The sequence below is a fragment of the Pelecanus crispus genome, chromosome 9, assembly GCF_030463565.1.
Source record: "Pelecanus crispus isolate bPelCri1 chromosome 9, bPelCri1.pri, whole genome shotgun sequence".
Classification (NCBI taxonomy): Eukaryota; Metazoa; Chordata; class Aves; order Pelecaniformes; family Pelecanidae; genus Pelecanus; species Pelecanus crispus.
Genome location: NC_134651.1, coordinates 18,847,403 through 18,871,836, shown reverse-complemented (window position 1 = coordinate 18,871,836; position 24,434 = coordinate 18,847,403). Strand labels below are relative to the sequence as shown.

The 24,434-nt window shown below is 38.0% G+C and overlaps 1 protein-coding gene across 12 annotated transcripts in view; it reads right to left on the bottom strand.

Annotated features, from left to right (window-relative positions):
* The window catches only part of TRIP12 (thyroid hormone receptor interactor 12), an 83,774-nt gene that overhangs the window by 18,902 nt on the left and 40,438 nt on the right, over positions 1–24,434 (bottom strand). For 9 of the 12 annotated variants that reach the window (XM_075716154.1, XM_075716152.1, XM_075716156.1 and 6 more), the window contains 22 exons: positions 17,455–17,560; positions 16,050–16,186; positions 14,940–15,023; positions 13,425–13,520; positions 12,267–12,415; positions 11,883–11,918; positions 11,700–11,795; positions 11,180–11,272; positions 10,878–11,039; positions 9,020–9,088; positions 8,729–8,894; positions 7,893–8,010; positions 7,595–7,751; positions 7,126–7,279; positions 6,375–6,603; positions 5,515–5,633; positions 4,668–4,872; positions 3,399–3,499; positions 3,102–3,276; positions 2,550–2,691; positions 1,435–1,626; positions 558–709 (listed from right to left, as the gene is read on the bottom strand). In XM_075716154.1, the coding sequence (XP_075572269.1) occupies positions 558–709; positions 1,435–1,626; positions 2,550–2,691; positions 3,102–3,276; positions 3,399–3,499; positions 4,668–4,872; positions 5,515–5,633; positions 6,375–6,603; positions 7,126–7,279; positions 7,595–7,751; positions 7,893–8,010; positions 8,729–8,894; positions 9,020–9,088; positions 10,878–11,039; positions 11,180–11,272; positions 11,700–11,795; positions 11,883–11,918; positions 12,267–12,415; positions 13,425–13,520; positions 14,940–15,023; positions 16,050–16,186; positions 17,455–17,560 (2,938 nt within the window). Of the gene's footprint in view, positions 1–557; positions 710–1,434; positions 1,627–2,549; positions 2,692–3,101; positions 3,277–3,398; positions 3,500–4,667; positions 4,873–5,514; positions 5,634–6,374; positions 6,604–7,125; positions 7,280–7,591; positions 7,752–7,892; positions 8,011–8,728; positions 8,895–9,019; positions 9,089–10,877; positions 11,040–11,179; positions 11,273–11,699; positions 11,796–11,882; positions 11,919–12,266; positions 12,416–13,424; positions 13,521–14,939; positions 15,024–16,049; positions 16,187–17,454; positions 17,561–24,434 lie in introns of all 12 variants that reach the window. The other 3 variants (XM_075716157.1, XM_075716159.1, XM_075716160.1) reach the window with 2 other exon arrangements.

The following is a 24,434-nucleotide window of genomic DNA, read 5'->3' as shown; positions in this document are numbered from 1 at the left end:
TTAGCCAGCACCACAAAATACTTTCAAAACTTGCATGCAACTTATACTGAAATAGAATTACTAACTGCTATATACTGAATGAAAATTATTGATTTATTAAAGTACAGAAAACAAGTTGTAGAAATAGGTCTTCAGCCACTCAAACTTGTTACTTATAACTCAAATAACAAGTTGGATTCCAAATTTAACCTATCTTAAGACACAGGGAGGCCTACAATTAGTTTAAACTATGTTGACAGCCAACAGTTATCACTCAATCCATTACCATCCTAGAGAACAGAACCTATCTGAATAACAAAGTTCAGTGCTGTAATACAAACTCTCAGCAGTTTAATTACTTCACTAAAAAAATATCAGTGTCTCAGCAATAAATAGATGGTTTCTTTCCAGAGTTTGTCACATTGGGACAAGGAAGACATCTGAATTTTTAATGTGTGATTGCTTTTGTCTTTAATAGGGTGAGAGGTTTCCATTACCTCTTGGAACTTTTAAAATTGAAACAAGTTTTCGAAAACAAAAGCTTCTAACAAAATTGTTACCTGAGCATTAATCCTTACCTGCTCCCTGTTCCATTTCCACTAGGGAAGTCATGCACTTTGACAGGAAACTGTTCCATCTGACTGAGGCAATTGTTCATTTTATGGACTAATGCCAGCAAAGGTGCATTTTCTAATGGCTCTAATCTTCCAAGGGGTTCTTCTCCAGGAAGCTGAAATATATTCCAGTCTTTTAGTTGTGTGCTTGAATTAATCCATCTTAAACAATTTATACCACAAGTTGTGTAAAAAAAACAAAAACCACCACCACACCCACAAAAAACCCCATAGAAATTAAGAATCACTGCTCTCACTTAAAGTAGCAGCAGTATCAGGATGACTAGATGACACATAACAAGTTTATGAAAGACCTGTTTCAAAGAACACACTTTTCTCTCCTCGTTTCAACTGAATAGCCCTACAGATTTTAAGCATTCACCCTTAACCATAAGCAGTAAGGTTCATGGAAGCTGTATTTATCTTCCCTCTCTTCCACTTTAAATTTTTTCCTTTAAAAACAGGACAACCTAGTTTCTTGCAGTATTTAGGACTAAAGAGAGCAAGCAGTAAGATTACTATCCAATCTCTTTCCTTATCAACTTCTTAAAAGTCAGAAACAACTTTTAAGTTGTTCAACACTCAGACAATTGGCCATTTTAGAATTTCTTTCCACCGCTGTGTGGAATTTTCTGTAATTACAGGGTAGTCTAAAAAGTTTTGACCTGTAAAGATATAGAACCATGCGAAAGTTGTCATGTTATACAGCTTAGGCATAAACAAAATATTCCTTCCATACTCCATCTTTAAGTCAACACCATTGCTGAACCTCTCAGATGGTCAGGTAATTATCTTTCAAATTGTACTTAAGACAGACAAAACAATAAACAAGAAAACTTACTGGAGAAGAAAAAAATACATGAAGAAATCTTTTCAATCTGATATCCCTGCTTACAGCATCTTTCTCACTTTTAGATGTCAAATAAAGCAGCAGTTGTTTAACAAACCCGCTATGCTGGATTTCAAAGGAGGAGACGTCAGACTCCGAGACAATGCTACGGATTTCTACAAGGCACTCTATTCCACCATCCACCTGAAAAGTATGAAGGTAGTATTTTACTATCCAGGTATTAAGGGCTTAAGAAATACTGTTTTCCCTCCTACTGCATAGAACAGCTCTAAAGGAAGGGGAAAAAAGGGAAAGTCTGGAGCGTATAGTAACTCAGTACAAGCAATGACAAGGCAAATAATCTGAGGATAAGCAACTTCTCTATTCAAGCGGAGACATTACAGGCAACATCTACATTTTCCCTGTGTTAAGAGAAATGCAAGGTCCCATTTCTGTCTTATGCAATGTAAAGATGAGCTCCAAACAGAAGTTTAAAAAAAATCAGATTGGTATGTAGTATTTTACATGACATCTGTGTGGGAAAGAGGAGGAGGGAAAGTTTCATATCTTAACGATTGCTTAGATCAAAGCACAGATCATAACTCAGCTGTTTAGCTACTTTAGAAGTTACAGGTTTAGACCATCTATCAAGGATCACAACTGTCTGAGAAACAAGGCTCAAGTTCTTGAGATGCTAGTAGATTCGACCCAATCTGCATTTCTTCCATCCTTTCAGCAAAATGCTACTTCCCTCTTGTCCTCCGCCCACCCCCAAAGTTCTTATTACAAACTGTGTTCTTCTTTAGGTATGAAGTCAAACCCTAACACCTAGCTTTATAATTTAAATTTGAAATAAAATGCTATGTAAGTGACACACTGCTAGGAATCAAGAATACCCTTGTTAATACTGGTCACTTACCATATGTGTCAGAGCATATATACTAATTCCAAAAAAAAAATCCCAAGCAAACTATTGCAAGTTAAGAAACACTGTATCATCAATTAAGAAAACAAAATCTATGCTTAAAACTGGCCATACTGCCTACAACGGTCAGCCTTCCTGTAGTTTCCTCCTAAATACTTCTACTGCTTCCACCCCCACTCCAAGTAAGCTTGCCATTTCTAACCTGGAGGTTGAGTTGTTCAGTTGCAGTGCAAAGTCTCTGTAATACATTTAGTGCAGGATTGCTTCCATCCATGTTTTCAGAACTAAAATAACGTTCTACAAATTTATGGGCTTGCTCCTTAATCCAGCCCTTAATTTTTTCTCTGTAAATAAGCACACAAAATGCATTATTCAGCCACACTTAGCATTTGCATACTGCACTATTACAAGTAAACACAGCCAGACTATCATTTTCCCCATGTTTAATAGCAGTCACAGACAAAATCCCTTCCCTCTTACTCCAGCACAGTAAACGTCTATTCTCTACAGATTACTTCTTGCACCATTTTTCCCCAATTCTCCAATTTTTCCCCAGCATGGTACTTGAAACTATTAAGAGTTATTTTCTCTACCTTAATTTCTTGATTCTTCTTCCGGAGTTATTTTAACAGTGGTTAAGCTCAAACTTCTTTGATAGGTGCTACTTAATCACCTAACAGCTTATCATAAGAAAGTAGCTGCATGCCAAGATCAACACCATGTTAGAAGTATTTTGATTTTTTTGCATGTGTACCTGTTATTGGAAATGGTATCCTTGGAAGCAGCCCTTGCAAGACCACTTACTCCTGCTGTTCGTGCTGGTTCAATACTATTACTGTTGGACTGTGTACTTAATCTTCCCCATGTTTTAGGATTTAAACTTGCCAAGAAGGAAGATTTAGGCGATTGAGTAGTTGTGGGGCTTTTAGCTGAAGGAAGCAAAGACAAAATTAAGAGAATCAACCTGTTTACAGCTAGCACTTTTGACAGCCTATAAGCTTACTTTTAAATTCAAAAGGAGATAGAGTATCACATTTTAAGAATTATTTACCTTGATTGTCTACTTTGTCATCATCTCTTGGAGGAGAGTATTTTGGTCTCCTTGGCCCTCGTTTTGGCAGTCTTTTTCTCTTTAGAACATCGCTCAGTCGTCTGTCCAAATTTAAAAATTAAGTTGACGTTTCCATCTACCATATTCATACACATACCCATCCCTCAGTTTAAGATGCATGTGCCAGCTATTTCCTCAAGAATTAATAAAAGACTCCATCCCATAACAAGGAGGGCACAAGGGAAGAATGAGCTCTGGGAGAAGGGGCCTCAACTCTATTTTAATTGGAAGGACAGAGTGACTACTCCATCCAGAAAGAACAGGTTTTGCTTGCTGTCACCTTTCTACTATGGACAGCCAAATACAACCAGAAGTGCCACTGAATAAAGATTTCTCATAGTTACACAAATAAAACCATGAAAATTATCTCATTATTCATCTATTTGAATACACATAAAAATAAAATAAAAAAAAAAAATCCACAAATCTCTACTGAATAAACACCAAAAGACACAGGGTATTTGACCTGCCTCCCCTATTAAAAACCCAGAAAGCACTTTTTCAACAATTTATCGAGTTTCTACTTACCAAGACCTACACTTCCCAAGTTCTCATATTTCAATTCATGTTTAAGCTGAGTTTCCTTACTATGCCAATACATTAAAACAAACATTTCACTTTCAAAATAAAGGCAAACTGTATAACACTAAAATAGTGTATTCCTACAAGAGATTAATTCTACAAGTGTTCAGAATGGTTGCATTCCAACAAAGTAACTAAGGATGATTTCTTTTTCCTCCAGTCTCCAGCAGAAAAGAACCATGCACCATAGCTATCATTTCTCTGAAAGAATCACTCTGTTCAAGAGTTACATGAGGCTACAGCTGTTGCTCTTGGCATTCTCCAGCCTCTCCCCAAACAGCATGGATTGTTTCATATCATTACATCGTAACTATCAGGTCACTAGTCTTTTTTTTTTTTTTTTTTTTAAAAAAACAAACCCAAAAACATTTCCTATAAAATGAATCAAAACTACCCACTAATAGCTTCAACACCACACCAATTTTAGTTTCTTAGAGGAAAATATCACAGCAAAATGCAGATGATACTGTAGCAGCCCATGTCAGTCAAGACTTCTGAAACAAAACAAAAAACCCACCCCACCCCAAACCACACCACAAAACACACACACACAACCAACCAAGAAGACCCACACACAAACCACAAACAAAAAAACCACAGATTGTTCACAACAAATAATGCACTTACCCCTGTGGGCTCAGATCCAAAGAATCCTCCCGGCTGTGCTGTAAGCTGGGAGAGCCCAAATCGGCAGCTGCATTACTGGCAGCAGTGGCTGTTCCAGTAGTTATTGTAGTGGTAGCCAGCGTTCCTGATCCATTAGTGCATACTTTTGGTGGGCTTGTTAGCAAAGCCTCAGACTCTGCTAAGTTTTTCACTTGGTGCATCACCCCTTTGCAAAAGAAGAAATCTTTGTTTGGTGGGTTGGTTTGGTTGTGGATTTTTTTTCTAGGGTGAGGGGGTGTGGGGGTCAAAGGTATTTGAAAAGGTAGAAGTCTTATTAGAACCTCTGTTTTGACTATGGCAGCATTGGCTCACCCCACCCATCAATACTAAGTTTTAAAAGCAGTTTAACCCTTTCTTAAAAAAGTTAACCTACATAGTTTAAAAGAAAAAAAAAAAAAAAGACAGCAGCACAAACAATAGCTAAAGAAACCCTAAAAATCCCTAGTAGATTATAACAAAGAGTTCCTGCCAAAGATTCATCAGTTTTGTCCAGTAAGACTACCCATGTCATTTCAGCAAGCCGTCTTCAGCCTAAATATAAGTTCACTAGCATCTAGTAAGCCTGTACAAACTTGTTTCAGATTCAGAAAAAATAAGCTTGCCTCCTCCAGAGTCTTGGTCAGCTCCTCCCCAGTCATATGACGACAGCTTGCATGGATTTGTCTTTTTTACTCAAGAACAGTATTAACTTTTTACAGCTTGCGGGGGGATGGAGTGGGCGTAAAGGACATGGATTATCGACACATGCTTTTAAAATGCTAAATAAGGAGGTGAAGAGGAAAAAAAAAAAAAAGCAAGCAAGATTTACCTTCTCTTCTGAAGTAAACACTAAAAATGTCAGGTAACTTTTGCATTAAGATCTCTGCCATCTGCAGGGCTCCAACTACTATCTTAAGGTCTTGACTTGACAGCATGGAGGCAATATGACTAAAACAGATAGTTTCATTAGAATTAGGTTTGTCTTTTCATTTTGCGTTGTTTAAAAAAAAAAATCAAACCAGTTCATCTTGCATACATAGTACTGGAGACTGAAAGCAAACAAATTTCACTGTGCTTTTGTAAAAGCTATAATAAAAGGACTGAAAAAGTCCTCTTCCCGCCTAAACCACTTTTACCAAGTTTTAGCATGTGGCATAAAGGAAAAGAGAGAGTTTTCTTCCTTTAAAGAACATGGTATTGTGGAACTTTGTACTGCCTCTGAAAAACCAGTCAGTTTATTTTTTAATTGCATCCTTCTATGTAGATCCCTAATTTTACGGTATATTGTGTAGGAGAGGTTTCATGAATAGAACTTACTAGTTGAATGCCATGAGAGTCTGTTATTGTTCACATTGTTATTACCTCAAAAGTCATTTTTCCCTCAGAAGAATTTATAGGTAAGCTTTAGAAATCAGGAAAATAGTCAATGGTAATACTAGACATTACTAGTACACACAGCCATATAGGTAATCTAAGTTTCTAATAACTATGCCTAGAGTCAGCACCTACTACAAAATCTAAGGTGCAAAAAATTCCTGAAGAGCTGACAGCCTCAGCTTTTGGAAAATAAATACATAAGAATTTAAAAGTACAATCTTCCCCTGAAAAAGATGATTCAAAAAAAAAAAGTAATCACAAGTGAGTCATAAGCTCAAAATCAGTTTCATTCACAACGGTTAACAAACCCACCTTGAAACAGCATGGTTTTTCAGCACATCCTTCAGAAGTTCAGCATCAGCAAAATAAATTATCCTAAGAATTGCTCTAAGGCACTTGTGTCTAACAGCAGGTCCAGCTGAAGAACTATATACTTCATACAGAACACCAAACAATGTTTTGATAAAGGATTTTGCCAGTTCTGGGTCCTCTTTCATTAGTTGTGCTCGAGCATCATCCTTCTTCAATTCTGAATGTCCACCTGTGAAAAATTGTGCAACAAATGACTACATAGTTCTTTGCATCTCTGCTCTGATGATTACTTTCTTTTTTTAAAGCTGAATTAGCTTAGCTCTTGAATTGAAAAGATATAATTTAAGAACCAGAAGTCAAGCTGATGGCAAGAATGTAGGTACAAGTCCTCCTCTTTCAAGGGGTCGAGTATTTTTTCTTCAGTTTTCTTATATATTTCTGTACGCTAGTAAGAAGTCCTCACACAGTCTTTGTTAAATAAGACCTGTATGAACAAAAGTGTTTCAGAAAATCCCAAGCCAAGAACACCCCCAGCTCCCCCCAGTTTAATGCATTTTCAGGTCCCACGAAAAAAAGAATACATTTCAACAGTGAGTTTTGTTGTCAAGCTGTCTTCATTCATGTATATCAGAATAGTTCGATGTTCCACAGAAACCACAAGAAATATATTAGCTAAGTAACAGACTGTTGTATAACCCAGCATAAGTTAGCCATAACTAAAGATACCACGTGTCTCCTAAGGTGTACTTACTAGTGTTTGTATTGGCTAAAGGGTTTGGTTTCCGCTGAATGGCACGTGCTGTTCCAGTATCCTCATTTATTTGCTGCATAGAGTTAAAATCAATAGTATAGACACGCCCAAGTGTAGACAGGCTTATCTCATCCTCACCAACCTGATGAGCTGCCTAAAAACAAGGAAGAGTTTAAAGTTAAGAAATCCCTAACGAATAGGAAGCTATATGAAAGGCGGTAAGAGGGGCAACACAGTAGGAAAAACACTGACTGACAGAAATGCAGTAAGAACAGTGATTAAGCAGTTCACCCATTACTGAATACCAAAATAGTGCAATATTACAGCAGGATGGTTTGAAGAAACTTGTGTTTCTTACTCTGAAAGAACAAGGCTGGTAGTTCCAAAACCATAAGGAAAGCACTCAATTCCCTATACAACCACATATATATTTAAAAAACATCATCACACAAATGTGCATAATTACTACCTCTATTATTCGACTATCAATCCTGTTATAGGGATGCCAGAGACCCCTGTCATCTCGCCACTGCCATATTGCACCATCTGTATTTTGCGCATTTCCTTTCTTTAGCATGGTATCAACAGCGAAGATTCCCTCTTTTGGCAGGCAAGGCATCAGTTCACTGTAAAGAACATTAAAACAGTATTTTACTAGAAGTATACAAAAAAGTCCATCTAAGCTTAAAACTGTTTGCCTTCATTTTAGAGAACTTACAAATTTTAACATATCAACCAGACCCAAAACCTAGGGCTGCATAACTTACCAGATAAGAGAAGTAAGCTCATAAAGTTCTTGAGGACTTCGTGGAACAAGGTCAATTTGCTCTTGACAACTCCCATTCGAGGCTCCACAAAGGAGGAAGTGAAGTGTTTCTGCAATGTCTATAAGAATTATTATTTATGAGATTGCCTGTATCAGAATACAGACTCCATTTTGTGTTAGACACTACACAGAAGAGATAGTCACTGCCCTAAGCAAACAGACAGTAGACGGTAAGACAAAAGCCATCTCTTTGAATACTGTAAGAAACATTTGTTCTCAGGTCTGGGTTTTGTGGGTTTTTTTTGTTCTGGGTTTTGGGTTCCCCCCACCCTTAAGGGACACCTAGGGGGTGAAATATCACTCAATATACAGGGCGCAGAAGAAAACAGGGGAACGTACAGGGCAGCTGAAGTGGCAAGTCAAAATTTACAAGATGAAAAGAAGGAAACAAGTGAGAACTGAGACAGCTACACAGTGCTTACTTTTCTTAATGTTTTCCCTTAGAAAAAGCCCTTAAATCACATGTTTCCCCCACCTGGTAAAGACCACAAAAAGAATTACTCGTGTTGCAATGGGAGTAACTTGTGCAGCTAATACAGGCTCAAAATTAGGTGAACACTCCAGTGACAACAGCTATAGACAGGAAAGGGGAGAAAAATCCCTCAAGAAAAAAAAACTTTCAGCAAGATTAACTAAACTCTGTATGCCAGTGGAAGCATAGTAAGAGAGAAAAACAAGAGAACACAATATTTGTATAATCAAGTGCACAGAGTCCCATATTGACTGTAGGCATTAACTTAAATAGGTCCCCCAGAATACGAAAGAGCAAGAACTCACTTTGCTTCATAAGTTGGACTGCAAGCGTAGGACAATTGGAGCACATTAAGGAAAACATGCGCACCACCATGATGAACATTCCTGAGCTCAGGATAGGAGGCGTCACTACCAAGAGCTGCTGGATATTTGTTAACAAGTCCTTGGAAGCAACCTGCTGGAGCAAGTTCTTCAGGAGGGAACAGCAAAATTAAAAACGTTAGTCTGACTTTGAAAGTAAGCCCTTAGGAGAAACTGAGGGAGAGAAGAAGGAAACGAAAAATCCATGCTCAAAAACAAAAAACCCACCCTTACCTCTTCATGCTGGAAGTTGTCCACTAGCCGTGCAAAACAGAGACAAGTGCTTTCAACAGACTTCTTGTCCTATTATAAAAAAAGGTAAGTATTTGTTTGCATTAAAATATTTTAATTTGCATTAGATTATCCTGTTGTTTTGAGGCATTCATAAAATTTCTCTAAAAAGGCCCGTCAAATCAAGTTTTACAGCATATTACAGCTCTGAATTTTAAATTCACTGATACAGTCCAAACTGACCTCCTGAAATGGCATATTCCCCAGGAAACACCTCACACTTGCAACACAAATACCTTTAGGGACCTTTAGAGATGAATAAATGGGTCTATAATATCCTTTTTGGATTCTACAAGGAGGAAGCAAAAGGGAACAGAGCTACAAAGCCAAAACAACAGGAGATACAGATAATAAGCAGGAGTGAAGGCTACCGTTCTACAGACTACATGAAGCCTGATTTCTATATCATGCAGTGCAGCCAAGACAGCAAATCCAAAGACACCAAGATAGTAAAGACTGCACTAAAAATAGCTCTAGTTAAAAGCTCATTGAAACACTCAAAAAAGTTCATCTGAACATAATATAACACTTTTACTGTAAGGGTGGTTGAACACTGGAAGAGGTTGCCAGAGAGGCAAAGTCTCCATCCTTGGAGTTTTGGGGCTTGTTGGGGGGTGGAAAGGTGGGGGTTGGTGGGTTTTTTTTGTTTGGTTGGTTGTTGTATTTTGGGGGTTTTGTTTTGGTGGTTTTTGCCTTTTTTTTTTTGTTTGGTGGGTTTTGTTTGTTTGTTGGGGGGGTGCTGCTGCTTTAAAAAAAAAAAAAAAAAAAATCAGCTGGACATGGTCCTGGGCAATCTGCTCTAGTTGACCTTGCTTAAGCAAGGAGTTAGGACTAGATAGCTGAGAGGTCCCTTCCAACCTCAACTATTCTGTTAAGAGCTAACTCACAATTTTTCTTTGCCAGAAAAATTCCACTTCAAAATTTCTTGAAATCTTACTTTTTTGGGTTGTAGCTTTCTCTTCAGAGAGCAGAAGTCAGTACTTGTCCCTACTACTGCTGAGACTGGCGCTTCCTGTTTCCAAAGCACTATCTAAAGCTGACATTTGACTTCTGTGAAGCTGCCTCAAAGATTCAAGCAGTCTCTCAGCAAGATGTTGGCAAAATTAAGAACAGCACAAGAATACACAGAAACATTACCTGGAAGCTTTAATTTAGCTGCATTTGTTAAGGAACAAAATAATTTCACCTTTTTAACAGGGATCTGCCAACCAAGCAGTATATCCAAATCTCTTTTGGTGCAACAGTCATTGTGAGTGCTCATTTATGAGCATAGCAGCGTTGCAGGATAGGCAGATCTTAGTAGCCCCACGATTTAGGATTCATCACTTCAAACTATCATGCAAGAGTAGAAACTTTCTTTTTAAAAAGCCGTAAGCCCTCACAAAATGTCAAATCAGAAAAAACCACAAAAATTGGAACTGAAGCTTTTATAAGTTTGAAGTAGGAGGGAACCTTGCAACTCATTCATTAAGAAAAAAGAACAGTAATGCTACTGGATTTCCTCTTACTGATGGGTAACAAGGACTACAAAGCCCCTATTATTCATGCTCTAAATTAAAGTACCTTATTTATCTCATTTTATAAAATTAATAGGGGTGTCATGAATCCTTACAGCACATTTACAAAAAACAAAAGGTCCATATGCACATTAGAATATCACAACTTGACAGTATAGTAACTTTAAGGGAATTATCACATTGCAAAGGCAAATAATACACAGTAAAGAACTAGATATCTGGAGGCAACTTTATACTACTTTCAGGTCAAAATTAAAACATTCCATTTTATAATAGCTTCTTACCTGATGGGTTAACCTTTGTGTAAGCAGTGGCAAAGAGTCTGCCACAAAGTGAAACTCATCAGGTGTAATACTCTGGCAGCAGTTGGCAGCAATAGCTAGTGCATTCCTCTGTGCATTTATACTGAAGAATTCCAGATACAACAAACAGTCTGCCAACCCACCCTGTAATAAGACAAACATTTTCACTCTCAGTACTGCTGAAGTCACAGAAACTTGTTTTCTTATGTCATCTTCACAGATCACCAAGACGTAGAATTGGTAGAGGTAAAAGTGCTTGCTTTTTTTTTTTTTTTTTAACTTACTGCCTGCAGAATGGCTTTACTATGCCTCCGTGACAACATCTCCAGGGCTGTAAGCGCCTGCTCTGCCACATCAATGCACTGAATAACTTGCAGCTACAAGAAAACAAGCAAGTTTGTAGATTAATTTCTAAACCGGTTTGTAAAAATAATAATATTCATTAACATTTGGACAGTTAGCCTGTACTAAGACACATATACTAATGCAGCTGCAATGCTAGCTGTAATCAAGCTAGCCAATTTAGGGCTACATCAGCTATATAGCTACTCCAAGAGTTACCAGGTTGTATAATTACGCAGTATCTTTCCAACACCTATCAGACAAAAAGTTCTCAGTGAACCAGACAGTGCTTTTCGGTAAGGGCGTGAACAAACCGTAAACCCGTTTTTAAAAGATTCTCATGCATTATATATTATCTTGTAAGCTATGAAAAGAAGCCATTATCTTAGTAGTATATCCTAAGTTTAAACAAAAGATAAAATCCCCTCAGATTAGTTTAACACTGTTTTGATTTCATTTTACCTTTTCCAAGAAGACAGGAATTGCATCTACCACTACAGCAGATGACCTGGGAAGTGCTTCCATCATATATGTTAAGGCCCGACATGCATGGTTCATCTATTAAATACATAGATATTTGTTTTTAAGCTCAGATGATACATTTTTCTATTTAAAAAATTTTCTTAAACATTACAAATCACTTACAATGTCAAAGTTGTGCTCCATCTGCAGCAGTGTTATCTGTTTTTTTTTTAAAAAAAAGTGTTGTTAGTTTAGTAAACAGTATCTAGATATCAACATAAATAAAGGGCACAAATCAGTATTGTAGCTTTTGACTCAGGACTTTGAATTTTGGTAGAAGTTTCAAACTAGCCACTACCTGTTCTTGAGCTATTACAGAATAGGACTATCAAAATTTTGCAAAACATGCCCTCAAAACCAAATAATGAGATAAATACAGAGAGATACATATATATAATTATATACATATATATAATTAAGAATCTATAATATAAATTAAGAATATTTCAGCAATATATTGAATGAAATATTATATCCTCCAATAGAAATATGAGATTTAGTCTTTACCAAAGCTGGTACAACACTCTTGACTGGAAATCCTCCTAATGTTTCTTCATTTCCCATGACCAACAGCTGACACATCTCAATCACTGCCTGTAGTTGCTGACTTTCATCAGTGGCTTGGAGACCTTGTAAAAGCTGTTGGGCTTTAGAACCTAGACATCCAGAAACAAGATTAGGAAAGAAGATATTAGAAGACTTAAGTGTTCAAGGGAACTGTTATGCTATACTTCTGCCAGAGTGGAAGACCAGAGACAGTTTGTTTTCCTCTGTATTTGTAGTTTCACTTCCTTTCCCTGTCATAAAAGGGGAGGCGGGGGCGCGAGATAGGAAAGGGAGGCAAAATCTCACTCTTGGCTGTCTTTCCAGTGCAGACTGGTCAGCACAGGGAGTCCACCACACTGCTCACCACAGCAATCTTGCCAACCTACAGTGGGTGCCAGAACCCACACCACTCCACCTTTTTAAAGCAAAGGACTTTTCAACACACCCCCTGGATAATACAGTACATGGAGTATCCATGAGACCCCATCCTCCTCTTGGCAGGCAGTGTTAACAGGCTGCCTTTGGCTCTCCTGGGAAGCCAAACAGACTTAGACTAGAAGGTACACATCTTAACCAGCTGCATAATGCACACCTGGTGGAACAAGACTGAGGACCCATGTTCTCACTGACATACTGCCTGAAGGAAATGATTTCTGTCTGAAACCTAGGACACTTTTGGAACTATGAACAACGTATCTTAGAACTGACATCTACCAATAGTTTTAAAGCTAGCTTAAGCACTTGTTTAAAGCTAGCAGAAAACCCAAGCTGGCTGGAAAGGTCTTTTGTTAAGCAGCCCATCATGCAAAACAAAAAGATAAGGAAGGGGTGAAAAGGCAAGAACCCTCCCTTCCCCACCTAGAAGGGAACATTAAGATGCCCCAAAAAAGAAAAGAAAAGAAATATGGCTAAAGCAAATTTCTCTTCCTTATAGGAAGGCAAGCAAATTAATATTGTTGACCAGTGGTCTAGCACTACTATCATGACATACAAATCTCCAACATGTAAAATATTATATTAAACTATGAAACTAATACAAATACTAGAATTTACTAGTGGCTGAATTCTACTAGTCTGGAAGTGGAAAGAATTAAGTCAAATTAGACAAACTTTGCTTACTAGCTCCACTTCCAATTGTCCTGTGGAAGAGCTGCGACATCCGAGGACCAAGAGGGCCAAACAGGTGAGGAGGAAGACCCCTAGCCTCTAATAGAGCTAAAAGCAAACAGAGGATAACAGCCATTGTCAAAGCTTCTACATATTTTTAAAAGCTTAAATTCCATGATGCTATAATTTAAGACTACTAGACTTTTGATACTTTAAGAAAGAAGAATTAGGATTAGATGACTGCAGCTACCTCTATTTCCAAAAAAAAAAAAAACAACCCACAAAACACCAAAAAAACCCAACCCACAAAAAAAAACACCAAAAAGATGACCTTTAGGGAACAAATAACTCATTTTTGTATGCATCAGACCATTAAGGCCCTTTAAAAAGTCACCCACTGAGTTTTCAGAGTTACACTAGAACAGATTTCTTCTATGAAATATAAGTTGTTGAAAGTCTAGATCTAGAATAGCAGATACACCAGAATGTAATTTCAAATCTGAACTCAAACTACATAAAGTAGGTTAAGCTTATCTTCACATTTTCAGGAACCGAGTGGCACTACCAGTCTGAAAAACTGACACAGGAAAAAAGGGTTCACAGCTTTATTTGTTGATGAGCAGGAGAGGGAAGAACTCTGGTAGATATTAGGGGTTTTTTTGTTTTGTTTTTGAATGCTTTTCAGTAGTCTTACTTAAGCTAGACTAAGTGGGTGATTCTGATTTTTATTGTAGCAAGCATGACTACTGCTGATCAAAACAATAGCGATTAACAGTAAAAACCAATTTAGCTCAATATTCCTAATGCATACCTATATTTACTGAGGACTATAAGCAAGCGAACTGGTAGTGACAGATTTCCACATTAAATACCCAGATTAACCAAAACCTGTCATTTGCAAGGGAGATCATGATTTCAGAACTCCTTGCAACATAGTGGCAAAATCATTAAAAGTTACAGGACATGCAAACTGAATTTCTACCTGTCTGCACTCTCAGGTTTTGAGACCTGAATCCTTTAGCCCAAGCACAAAATCAAGCATTTTAAGAACATTTAGATTCTGTTTGGTCAAAGCTTACAGCAACATGGGTATCAACGACATGAACAAAAAATGTTACCCAGAAGCAGGCAGAGTAATAGCAGGCCTAACCTGGCCTGTCAACTGAAAACATTCTTGCAAAGACTTATTTTCATATTTGAGCTTAAACACATTTAATAGGACCGAGTTCTCGATTCTCTCCCCCCAATTCCTCCTGAAAAATCATCAGTAGTAGTGTATTATAAACCATGTAAATGAGTAAGGACACCATGCCACCCTCTTCAGACATTACTTCCAAATTCTTGCATCTTTAGTGAATTAAAGCTTGTAACTCCATACTTCAAAACTACAGTAAGCAAAGCAACACATTCACAGACAAAGAAACAAAATACAGCCTTCCCACTACATATAATACAGAGTTAGCGTAGGTATGGCTATTTATAGGCTGCAAACAAAAATAAGTGGTAAATTAGTAACAACTTTTATACCTTGTAGTCTTCCCATCTCAGAATCATCTGACTCACTTTCTCCAGAGGTTGTCATACCTACAGCCCCAGCAACGGAACTAGAAGCTAAAGAAATAAAAAGACATTAATGCAAGTTAAAGTGCCTTTAAAGCTACAAAATTCGCATCAATTCCACCATCAAGAAAAGTGTCCACCATCAGAAGAGTGCTCTGCATTTAACATTGCCACCATCATACTTCTGTACAATTGTCATTTTAAATAGACCAGTCTACAGGTCTAATACTTTCCAAAAGCTGAAGAGAGAGGCTGTATCAACACAAGATAACAAGGGGGGGGGGGGGGGGCAGGCGGGGAAGGGAGAACACAAAAAAACCCCACACCACCCACACACCAGCTAGATCAGCAAATTACCTTTCAGACAGATTTACCTGTATCCTTAGCAAATGTATGCTTGCCTTAATTGAGTGTTGTGCTGAACTTAGTTTCCATTAATTTTGACTTTGTACTGATGTAGCCTGCTTTAAGCAGAGGACGTTTGAGATTTTCTACAATCCAGCATAATTGCTGGAAAGCTCCTTTGAACTCACTACTGATTAGGACCAGATGATAAAATTAGGTACTATTTAACAGGACTGTGCAAGTAAGAGTAAGAATATTTAACTTGGTTACAAATTTCTCCAGTACAGACATGCTTGCCATTTCAACAGAAAACTTGCAGAATATTTATGAGTAGTTACAAAAGAGCTTTTATAGGTAAATGCATGCCTAATGTATTCTGAACAGTTTGGTGTCTCTCTGGTTGGCAGTACAGTAATTTATGTAGCATCTGCTGAAGCTACATTTTTTTAAACATACACGAAAAATAGGGTAAATGCCTGAAAACTAAAGTCTACTTTATTGGACACAGTTTGGAAACTACAAAAAAAGCATAACAAACACGTACCAGATATCCAAGAGATCAGATTCAAAAATGAAGGTCCCTCTCACTCAATAACCTTCCAGAATTATTTACCGGCTACACCAGCTTAAATAATAATTTCTCCCCAGAACTTAATCCATTTAATTATTTTTAAAAAAGAAGTTTGTATCAGCAACTATACTAAAAATGCTTCAGTTGAAACAACTTCTTACCTGCAGCTCCCTGGGGAGCCTCATCTGTACGTGCAGCTGAAGAGTTAACTCCATCCTGGTTGTTGTCAGGATCAGCCATCTTCTCCTGTCGGCGAGCTTCAGCTGCTCCTCTTTTGCCCAGGCCAGAGCCTCGCCGACTAAAGATTAAAAAAAAAAAGTTTCAGACTTCATGAACTAAGAGATTTATTTATGTGAAACTACTCAAAACCACATAACATTTACATAGATCACTACCACAAAGTTGCACAAACTAACAGATTTGTGTAATAATCAGTCTTCACAAAATCATCCAACTCTTCTTTACCCACCTTGCCCTGCACTATGGTGGTGATTTGTTTATACTAACGCATTACAGCTAGGTCCTTACATTATACCCTTCAAGACAAGGCAGTCTACTAAAATATAAAAGTGAAAATGAACAAGATTAAAGTGACACTTAGTTACAAATCACATGCACATTTGAGAAGTTTGATGACAGAGTAACTATCTTAAAGGAAGTTCTGAACTAGTAAAAACAAAGACAACTCTTATGTTCAACTTGGTTTTCAGTGCCAGAACAAGTTTAAGGGCACAAGTTTTTTTAAATTTGCTTTTTTTAAATACTACTGTAATCATCACTACAGCTATATATGCCTACAAAGTAAACAGTCAAATTCAAATGCACACTTGACAACAGAATCAGACTTCAAAAGCTTTGGTTTTTTTTATGGCATGGAAAAGGGAAAAGGAGTTGTGCTGGAACTATTAAATGTAGTTTAGGCATAAGAAACAAAAAAGGTTGTTAAGGCTTCATAAGTCTAGCTTCAGAATATATGCAACTACAAAAATTTTTTGCATCACAGGACATATGTACTCTCCCCTCCCATTTAATCTACCAGCTGTTTAAAATAGTTAATTCAGGACTAATTCTCCCCTGCACTAGAAGATATATTAAGTACTTAAGATATTTGTAGTATTGTTCAGATGCAGCTGCTAGACAAGCTGAGTCAGCTCAACAATGTACACTATTAAAACAGACTCTTGTGTGGTACCATGAAGTCTTTCATTTTTCAAAATAGTAATCTATTTTATTATTCATGATGGACAGTTGTTTAACACACTCTCTGTGTTTAGTATCTTTTAAACAACATCTCCCTACGGAAAGTGTTACTTAAATTTGTAATATTGGCTTTTGGTGTTTCTTTCCCTCCACCTCCACAGCTGAGGGGACTTACTGAAGGTCTGAAGGTGACAAATTCTATGCGCTATCCATGACACTGGTGTACAGAGTAACCCAGCAGCCCCGAAAAGCTATGGCTACTTCTGCAATAGCAGAGTAAGGGATAGACAAGGCCAGTTTTCATGCCTGAAAATGACATTAATACCAACCCATTCGGTAATCATGTTTCATTATCTTAATTTTTACCTGGTGCTTGCACAGGAGCCCGTGGTCTTTTGCCGTGTGCTCCGCCGCAAACTGGGGAGCTCAGCAGGTGGTGATTCACTGCGCTTCTTTGTAGATTTTCTTAGACCTACATAACATGTAAAGAATTCAGAGTAAATCAGTCTTTAAATACACAGCAGTTCTACAAAGAAATAAAACTTGTTTACAGCAAACTTCTACGTAGAAGAACAGCTTCTACGTAAGAACTACAATAAGCCCACATCAGCTTTTAGTCACCTTACACTGAACTGCTATGCCAGTAAAAGAAAGGTTCAGATACTTTTACTCATTATGTTAAGTAATACTAAACTCCAAGTTGTTACCTAGACACCTTTTCCTAACCTACACACTACAGTTATAGAAGAGCTTGTAAGTCTTTCTCATGCTAAACAGATACCACATTATGGGATACAAGTTTATTATTTCCACACGTTGATGTTCCAAACACTTAAAACAAAAGATGCTTTAGCTTTACATAAAGAGAGAAAAAGAAATTACATTGCGAGGGAGGGCAGTGGTGGTAGCATCTGTTTTCCCCCCACCTCCGAGTAAATCTGTGCAGCATAAACTTCATCATCTTCACTAGGTGAATCATAGTTTTTAGACAGTTTTATTCACATTAGTATGGCTTAAGAACAAGTGCCTTAAATCAAGTCAAGCACCACCAGTGTTGAGATCTGTCATATGTGTTATTTGTGTTCCTATTTCAACTACATCCCTTCAACCCCTATCACAAGGTCTTCCTTGAGGCAAACAACCAAGCGTATCCTCACAGCTTTGGAAAAGAAGTTCTCAAGTTTTTAATTTAGAACTATTTGCACTGTTGAACTGACCCAGCTGATATTAATTTGCTCTAGGTTATGAAGTTATTGTTCTGATGATATCCCACCACAGAACCAGGTAAGTCTTAAACATACAAAAAACCCATGCAATACAACATTCTCAGATGATGAGCAAGCTTACTATCAGGCTGAAATATCCCATAACAGCTTCCAAACGAGAAGGCTAATAATTAAAGTGTCGAAAATTAGAAATCCTTATCAGGCCCAGCTTTACATTTCAGTCCCGCTGCCTCTAGAATAAATAATAAAGTAAAATAGAACCCTATAACAATCAGTTCAGACATACTATTACTACAACAGATGCTAGATCACTGCTCCCTCTTCTGGCAGCAAAGCAGAAATAAAACATACTTAAATGTGCAATGTTTTTGAGCACAGCACCTATCAAACTGGCTCCTATTTCCTTAATCCTAAAACACTCCAGGAATGCTGAGTGGTGGTACTGAGGGATGAAATGATAACTACACAGCTTCTGACTGGATAGGTAACGTAAAAGGGAAAGTGATCTGAAAAGCTATTACTGACCTGTTCAATAGTCTGTCCTTTCAAACACTATTACTATACTTGACCCAGGAACACAATGCTGTGTGCAGTTAAGTTCCATGCAGATGAAGGTTAACCTGATATTCGTGTATTTACCACACACCTGGCTTACTGACTCAAGAAATCTGGCAACCCTAAGAAAACAGCAAGGTTCTGTATTTTAACAGCCACCAAGCACTGAACTGAAGCAGGCCAGCCACTTGAATTTTGCTGTATGTACAGACTACCTGAAAAAACATGTCACTTTTCCAAATATTCAAAAAAGCAGTGACATTTTCACTACATATGCTTTCAAACAAAAAATTTAAGTTAAAGTTGCTACAACACAAAAACATGATGACTCCAACCCTATTTACATACAATAAGACACTCACAGGGGGAGGAAGAAGAGTGCACAATAAAGTACAGATACAAGACAAAACCAGTTTGAAACCAGTAGCAGGATCCTGTGCCACAGCTATCTAAACTTCTCAAGGACTAGAAGTGCACAGATGTAACAAAATTCCTCTCATAACTGGTTATATTTTACAATAGAAAACGCATGCTTTAACTGGCACTAGATATAGCACTGTATTACTCCACAGATAAAACATGTGTTTACTGCTCTGAGTTCATATTACATATATGGAAAAGTAGGTTACTCAGTATCTATAACAAGATGGTAAAATTCTAAGTGAGATGTACTTTTGCTTTACATTTAGAAGAATAAGTTCATCACCCTGTTACAATAGAGTCCACTAGAAAAATATACAAATACATTTTAATTCTTTATGTTAGCATGCCACTTACTACTTCAAATCTGTGGATGCTCATTTTCAAGTAGTCAGACCTGAATATTAAGTAACTTCATATCAGCTTAGTAATAGGTGGTACATGAGACACCACACATCCGCTGTAAGTGAAGTAAGATTGACTTAACTTCTATCAAAACAGGATTTCTGCTAAGGGCAAAGGTTTCACTAAACAGCAGTGCTAGCTTAACAATTTACTGTTATTTAACAGCATGGTACACTCACTCATGTCTTATTGTCCCCAAAACAATCCCAAGGTGCGCAAAGTGACACACCGATACACTGTCTTGTTCCATTAGTATTCTGCCAGTTTGGTGAGTTGAGCTTGCTTAACCCTGGTCAGATAAGCACAGACACCATGAAGCAGTAGGGCAATGAAGCTGTGAAATGGGTTGTCCTGTTCTGTAAGGGGCATTAAATTAGCTGAGCCATCCCTTTAAACTGAATTACCTCAGAAAGAGGGGTTTAGAGAATGTAGAGAGTTACTGCTTGGTGGATGAGCTGCAGAATATATCGCAGCCTGAGCACCCAGAAGAGTTGAGCTCATTTTCTCCTGCCACTCAGAAGGAATGTTCTGCTTGTCAGATCTTTCTGCATGTGTCTTTTCCCATCTTTATTTCTCTACCTCTGATGTATCTACCAGGGCACACATGAGATTCCACCTCCCTCTATTAATTTCAAAGGTGATGAAAGACTTCTCGGAGCCTGTTCCCTTCCTGCTGTTCAATGCCACTCTCTGCCCTTAGAGTTCGTTGTTTAAGAAAGCTTCTTAAGTCAATCTTAGCACCTGCACCTTTTGCAAATCCTTTGAGTCTTCCCAATGCCATAAGCTCAGGACTGCCAATTTCTTCAGCATAGAACTGAACCTTCTTGCTTTCACTTGCATTGTCATCAAAATTTGATCACCCCCTTAACACACTGCCAGCATGGCCTCCTTACAGAGTTAGTTCTGTATCTATAGGAGTTTCAGGATGCTAACAGGCCCAAGCCTTCACTGGTAAATAGGGCACAACCATCATTCAGAGAGAGGGGATTAGAGATGCCCTGTGACTGCCTGACGAAGGAAGGCACCAGTCATACTGCCACAGACAGACAGCAAGGGCTTTCAGGGAATTGGTTTGATGTTCATCTCCAGAAGTTGTTTATTCATTCAGCACTACTTCTGTAATATACAGAGCTATCAAGAGCTCCGTTTCAAAGAGCTAGCAGGAGTTATGAACAGAGATGGACTTTTAAGAAACCAAAAGAATATTAGGTTTAAGCAGTTCATATTCAGCAACTGCAAAAACCTCAGAATTAAAGCAGGGGCATAGATTTCCTTATGGCAAACAGATATATTGCTTATGCCCTGACATCATCCTGTTTGCACGCCAAACACTCATGTTAATGACTTTGAACAAAAATAGACCCAAACAGGCTAAACCTGAAACAGCACAGCCTAACAGAAATCAAATGAAATGAGCATCTTCACATTTAAGTGTGTTTACTGGGCAGCATTTTTTTTTTTAAAAGGCATTTTTTGTTACATGAAAGAAACAAGTTCTGAATGCAGCTGTAACTGCATCCACTTATTTTAACTCTGAGTGTATTACCCAAGCCAAAACAAAGTTAGTCAAACTTTCACAGTCCATAACCTGGAAAGCCATTTATTTGCAGTTCAGAAACATAATCAGTAGAAATTTACTTGTTAGGACTGGAAGTTTAGACTTCAGATTGGCTCCTGTGTTGGGCTGCTCTCCTCCTCACACAATAAAAGACAGGGTGAAAATAGCTGTGGCAGAGGAAGGCAAGACAACCTGCTGTCACTCTAATACTCCACTATTCCCCTCCCTCAGTACCAACCCAGACACACCCAGCTCTTGACTAGCCCCACACAGCCCATCACCACAATTAAACCAAGTATCTCCAAGCTAGTCATCTTATTTCCTTAATCCCAAGTCCACAACTCTAGGGCTCTAACAACCATCACGCAGACAGCACCACCCCCCCACAATCCCAAATAAACTAATTCTGAGCATTTTTCAGATTTTCTCCCTCACCTCTGCAAAATCTCTTGAAGCCAGGGGTTATACACTATTGGTGCTCTGTGCTCACCTTCATGTGGCTTTTTATTATCCCAATAACCTCTCCAGCCTCCCAGATCTTAAAGCATTAGGTAGAGGCTTCTCAGTCAGGGACAGCTACCCTAAGTTACCCTGCTCTCAGCACTGTCCCAGCCATCACTGCTAGCTTCTTCCTACTTAAGAGCCACAAGACACTACACAAAGGGCAGTACAGATTTCCCTAATAATGGGGACATAATTAAGCTTGGGTTTATATTGTTACATAATCAGTGAGATGGCCCAATTCACAACATTTAAAAAGCCCCTACAAAATATAGGGCTTGAAAGGAATGTAGAAATGGTCAAACCAAGAGAGCAAAACAAGAAACTTGCTGGTTTTCCCCCATCAAGAAATATTTAGCTACAAAAAATAGAGATGAACAACTTTAACCTGTTTTCATTCTTCCAACAAATTCTATAGCTGTTATTCAGTGATGTCACTGCTCAGTTACACAGATTACTGTGTAGCTGAAGATTCTGAAAGTCACCTTGGCTGCATTTGAAACTATTAATTATCCAGTGAGGACTGGACAAGAAACCTTAGGGTACTCCCCTCCAACACGTGAAAAGCTTCTGCAAAGATGGCAACCATGTCTCTCCCTCATTCTTCTCTTCAGTGGAGTAAATCAGCTCCACTCTTCTAGTTTTTCCCACAAACATTACAACTACTAATAATTCTTTTATTTCCTGAACTGCAATACCCGGAAATGAACAACATTGCTTTTATATAAACATGACTGACCATATGTTAGCCAGAATAACCTCCCTTCTCCTCCCACTCTTCTTCCCAGAACCACTCCCCCCCCATCTTTTTCCTTAAGTTTTTGCAGCTCCTTACAGAGTTATGTTTGCATGTTTGTTTTTTGTTTACCTCCCACTAGTTCTATAAGCCCTACTTCAAACTTCTTCAAATATGTTTCATATTATACCCCTATACAAACCTACTGAGTTTTAGCTTTCACTTTCTACATAGCATTACTATGACTTCTAAGGACATGTTTCCAGCAGAGGGGCGTACACCTCAATAATTTAATCTAGATCACTGTTTGCCTTACTGTTTTAGAAAGCTTCAGGGGTGTTAATGTTTGTGTGAAAAATCACCAACTTCTGTTCCCTTATACTCTAGGGGTACTTACTAGCTTGCTACAGAGAATAAATTTGAACTTACCCATTCTTCCTTAAAAACCTACCCTGGAGGTTTATTTTCTTAATATTTTTTTGACACTTCTCAGCACTATCCAAAATGCGTATTTTGTTAAAATATTTCAAATTTTTCCCAATATTCTCAAGTTAGTGAAGCTTTATGACAGACAAGTTATTTTCTCTTTTTAAAAAAAAAAAAGGCTAAGCTACAATAGTTACTATTGATTCCAAGATCACTTCAATCTGTTGTCAAAGAGCTCTAATGCACTATTTGAAAGGCTGAGACTGTTTGAAAATGTCATAAAGTTTTAACATTTTTCTTCTATTCTAGGTTGAGTTCTTACTCCTAGTGATATTCAGTATAATCACTTACTCTGATCAATGATATTCAATATAATAGCCATTGGAATAAGTTTTGCTGTAATCTACAGTAAAATAAAGAGGCATTAGACATTTTACATTTCCTAGTACCACCTGTCAGTACTTATTCCCCCCCCCCCCCAAACTGAGATGCCATCTAGAGAAAGTAACTTTACTCTCTATTGAGTCTAGAAATGTCTCTCACCATGCTTTGTGCCCCTTACCAGTGACTTTTTATACATACACACACATATCTACAGTCCTACCAACTTGGTTTTGTGACATATACTTGAACATCTTTGTTCAGCTTAAGTTTATCTTTTCGCAAAAGACTTTCAAATCATGGAAGAGAAAGCTAGTCAAGCTGGCTTTCTCAGTACATTCTTTGTGGAGACAGCTTAGGCTCATATTCTCAATGCTGTTTTTCAAGCTACTCACCACCACCACCCTTACATCATGCTATCCTCCCCCTTCCCCTTCTCACTCCTTGCTGAAGTTTTGTAACTTGTCACATAAATTACTCTCTGTCTTCATGTTTTCATTGTTCATTTGTTGGAGGTAAATTCTTTCTCCTCCCTGTTGCTTTTCTTCATTGCTAAAAAGTTGCCTGTAACACAGACAGACTTAGCTAAGAATTTGTTGGCAGTCCCATTCTTGCCTGATTCCTACCCACTTCCCCGTCACTCCACCCTGTGCAAATTCAGAGTTTTTACTCTGGAATTCATCACCCAGTAAGTCTTGAACCACAGAGCAGGTAAATAGAACCTTGCTGTAAAGAAGGTAGCTACTCTCCCCTTCCCCAATGCCATTCTTCCTCAATTAGGTTAGGTCATTCCAGAATCAATACTCCAGTCATGCAAGTTATCCAAAACAAGCCTGTTAGGTCAATTAAATCTATTTTGATTATACAGTAAGAATTCCAGTTGCTCTTGTTTATTTCACACACTTCCTGCATTAGTGGTAGCTACAGACATAACCCAGTTGGGACATGCTACTGGTGATCATGTCTAGGTAAAGGAACAACAGTAAGCAAGCTTAGGAATCCAACTTCTTAAATCAAGTCTTAGAGAACACATGCTATAAGTAAGTCATACAGTACAGGCAGCATAACGCATTTTAAAAAAACTTTGTTCAAGGCAGAGCTACAAGTGTATCTGCACACTAGCAAGCAGGTGCTCTGC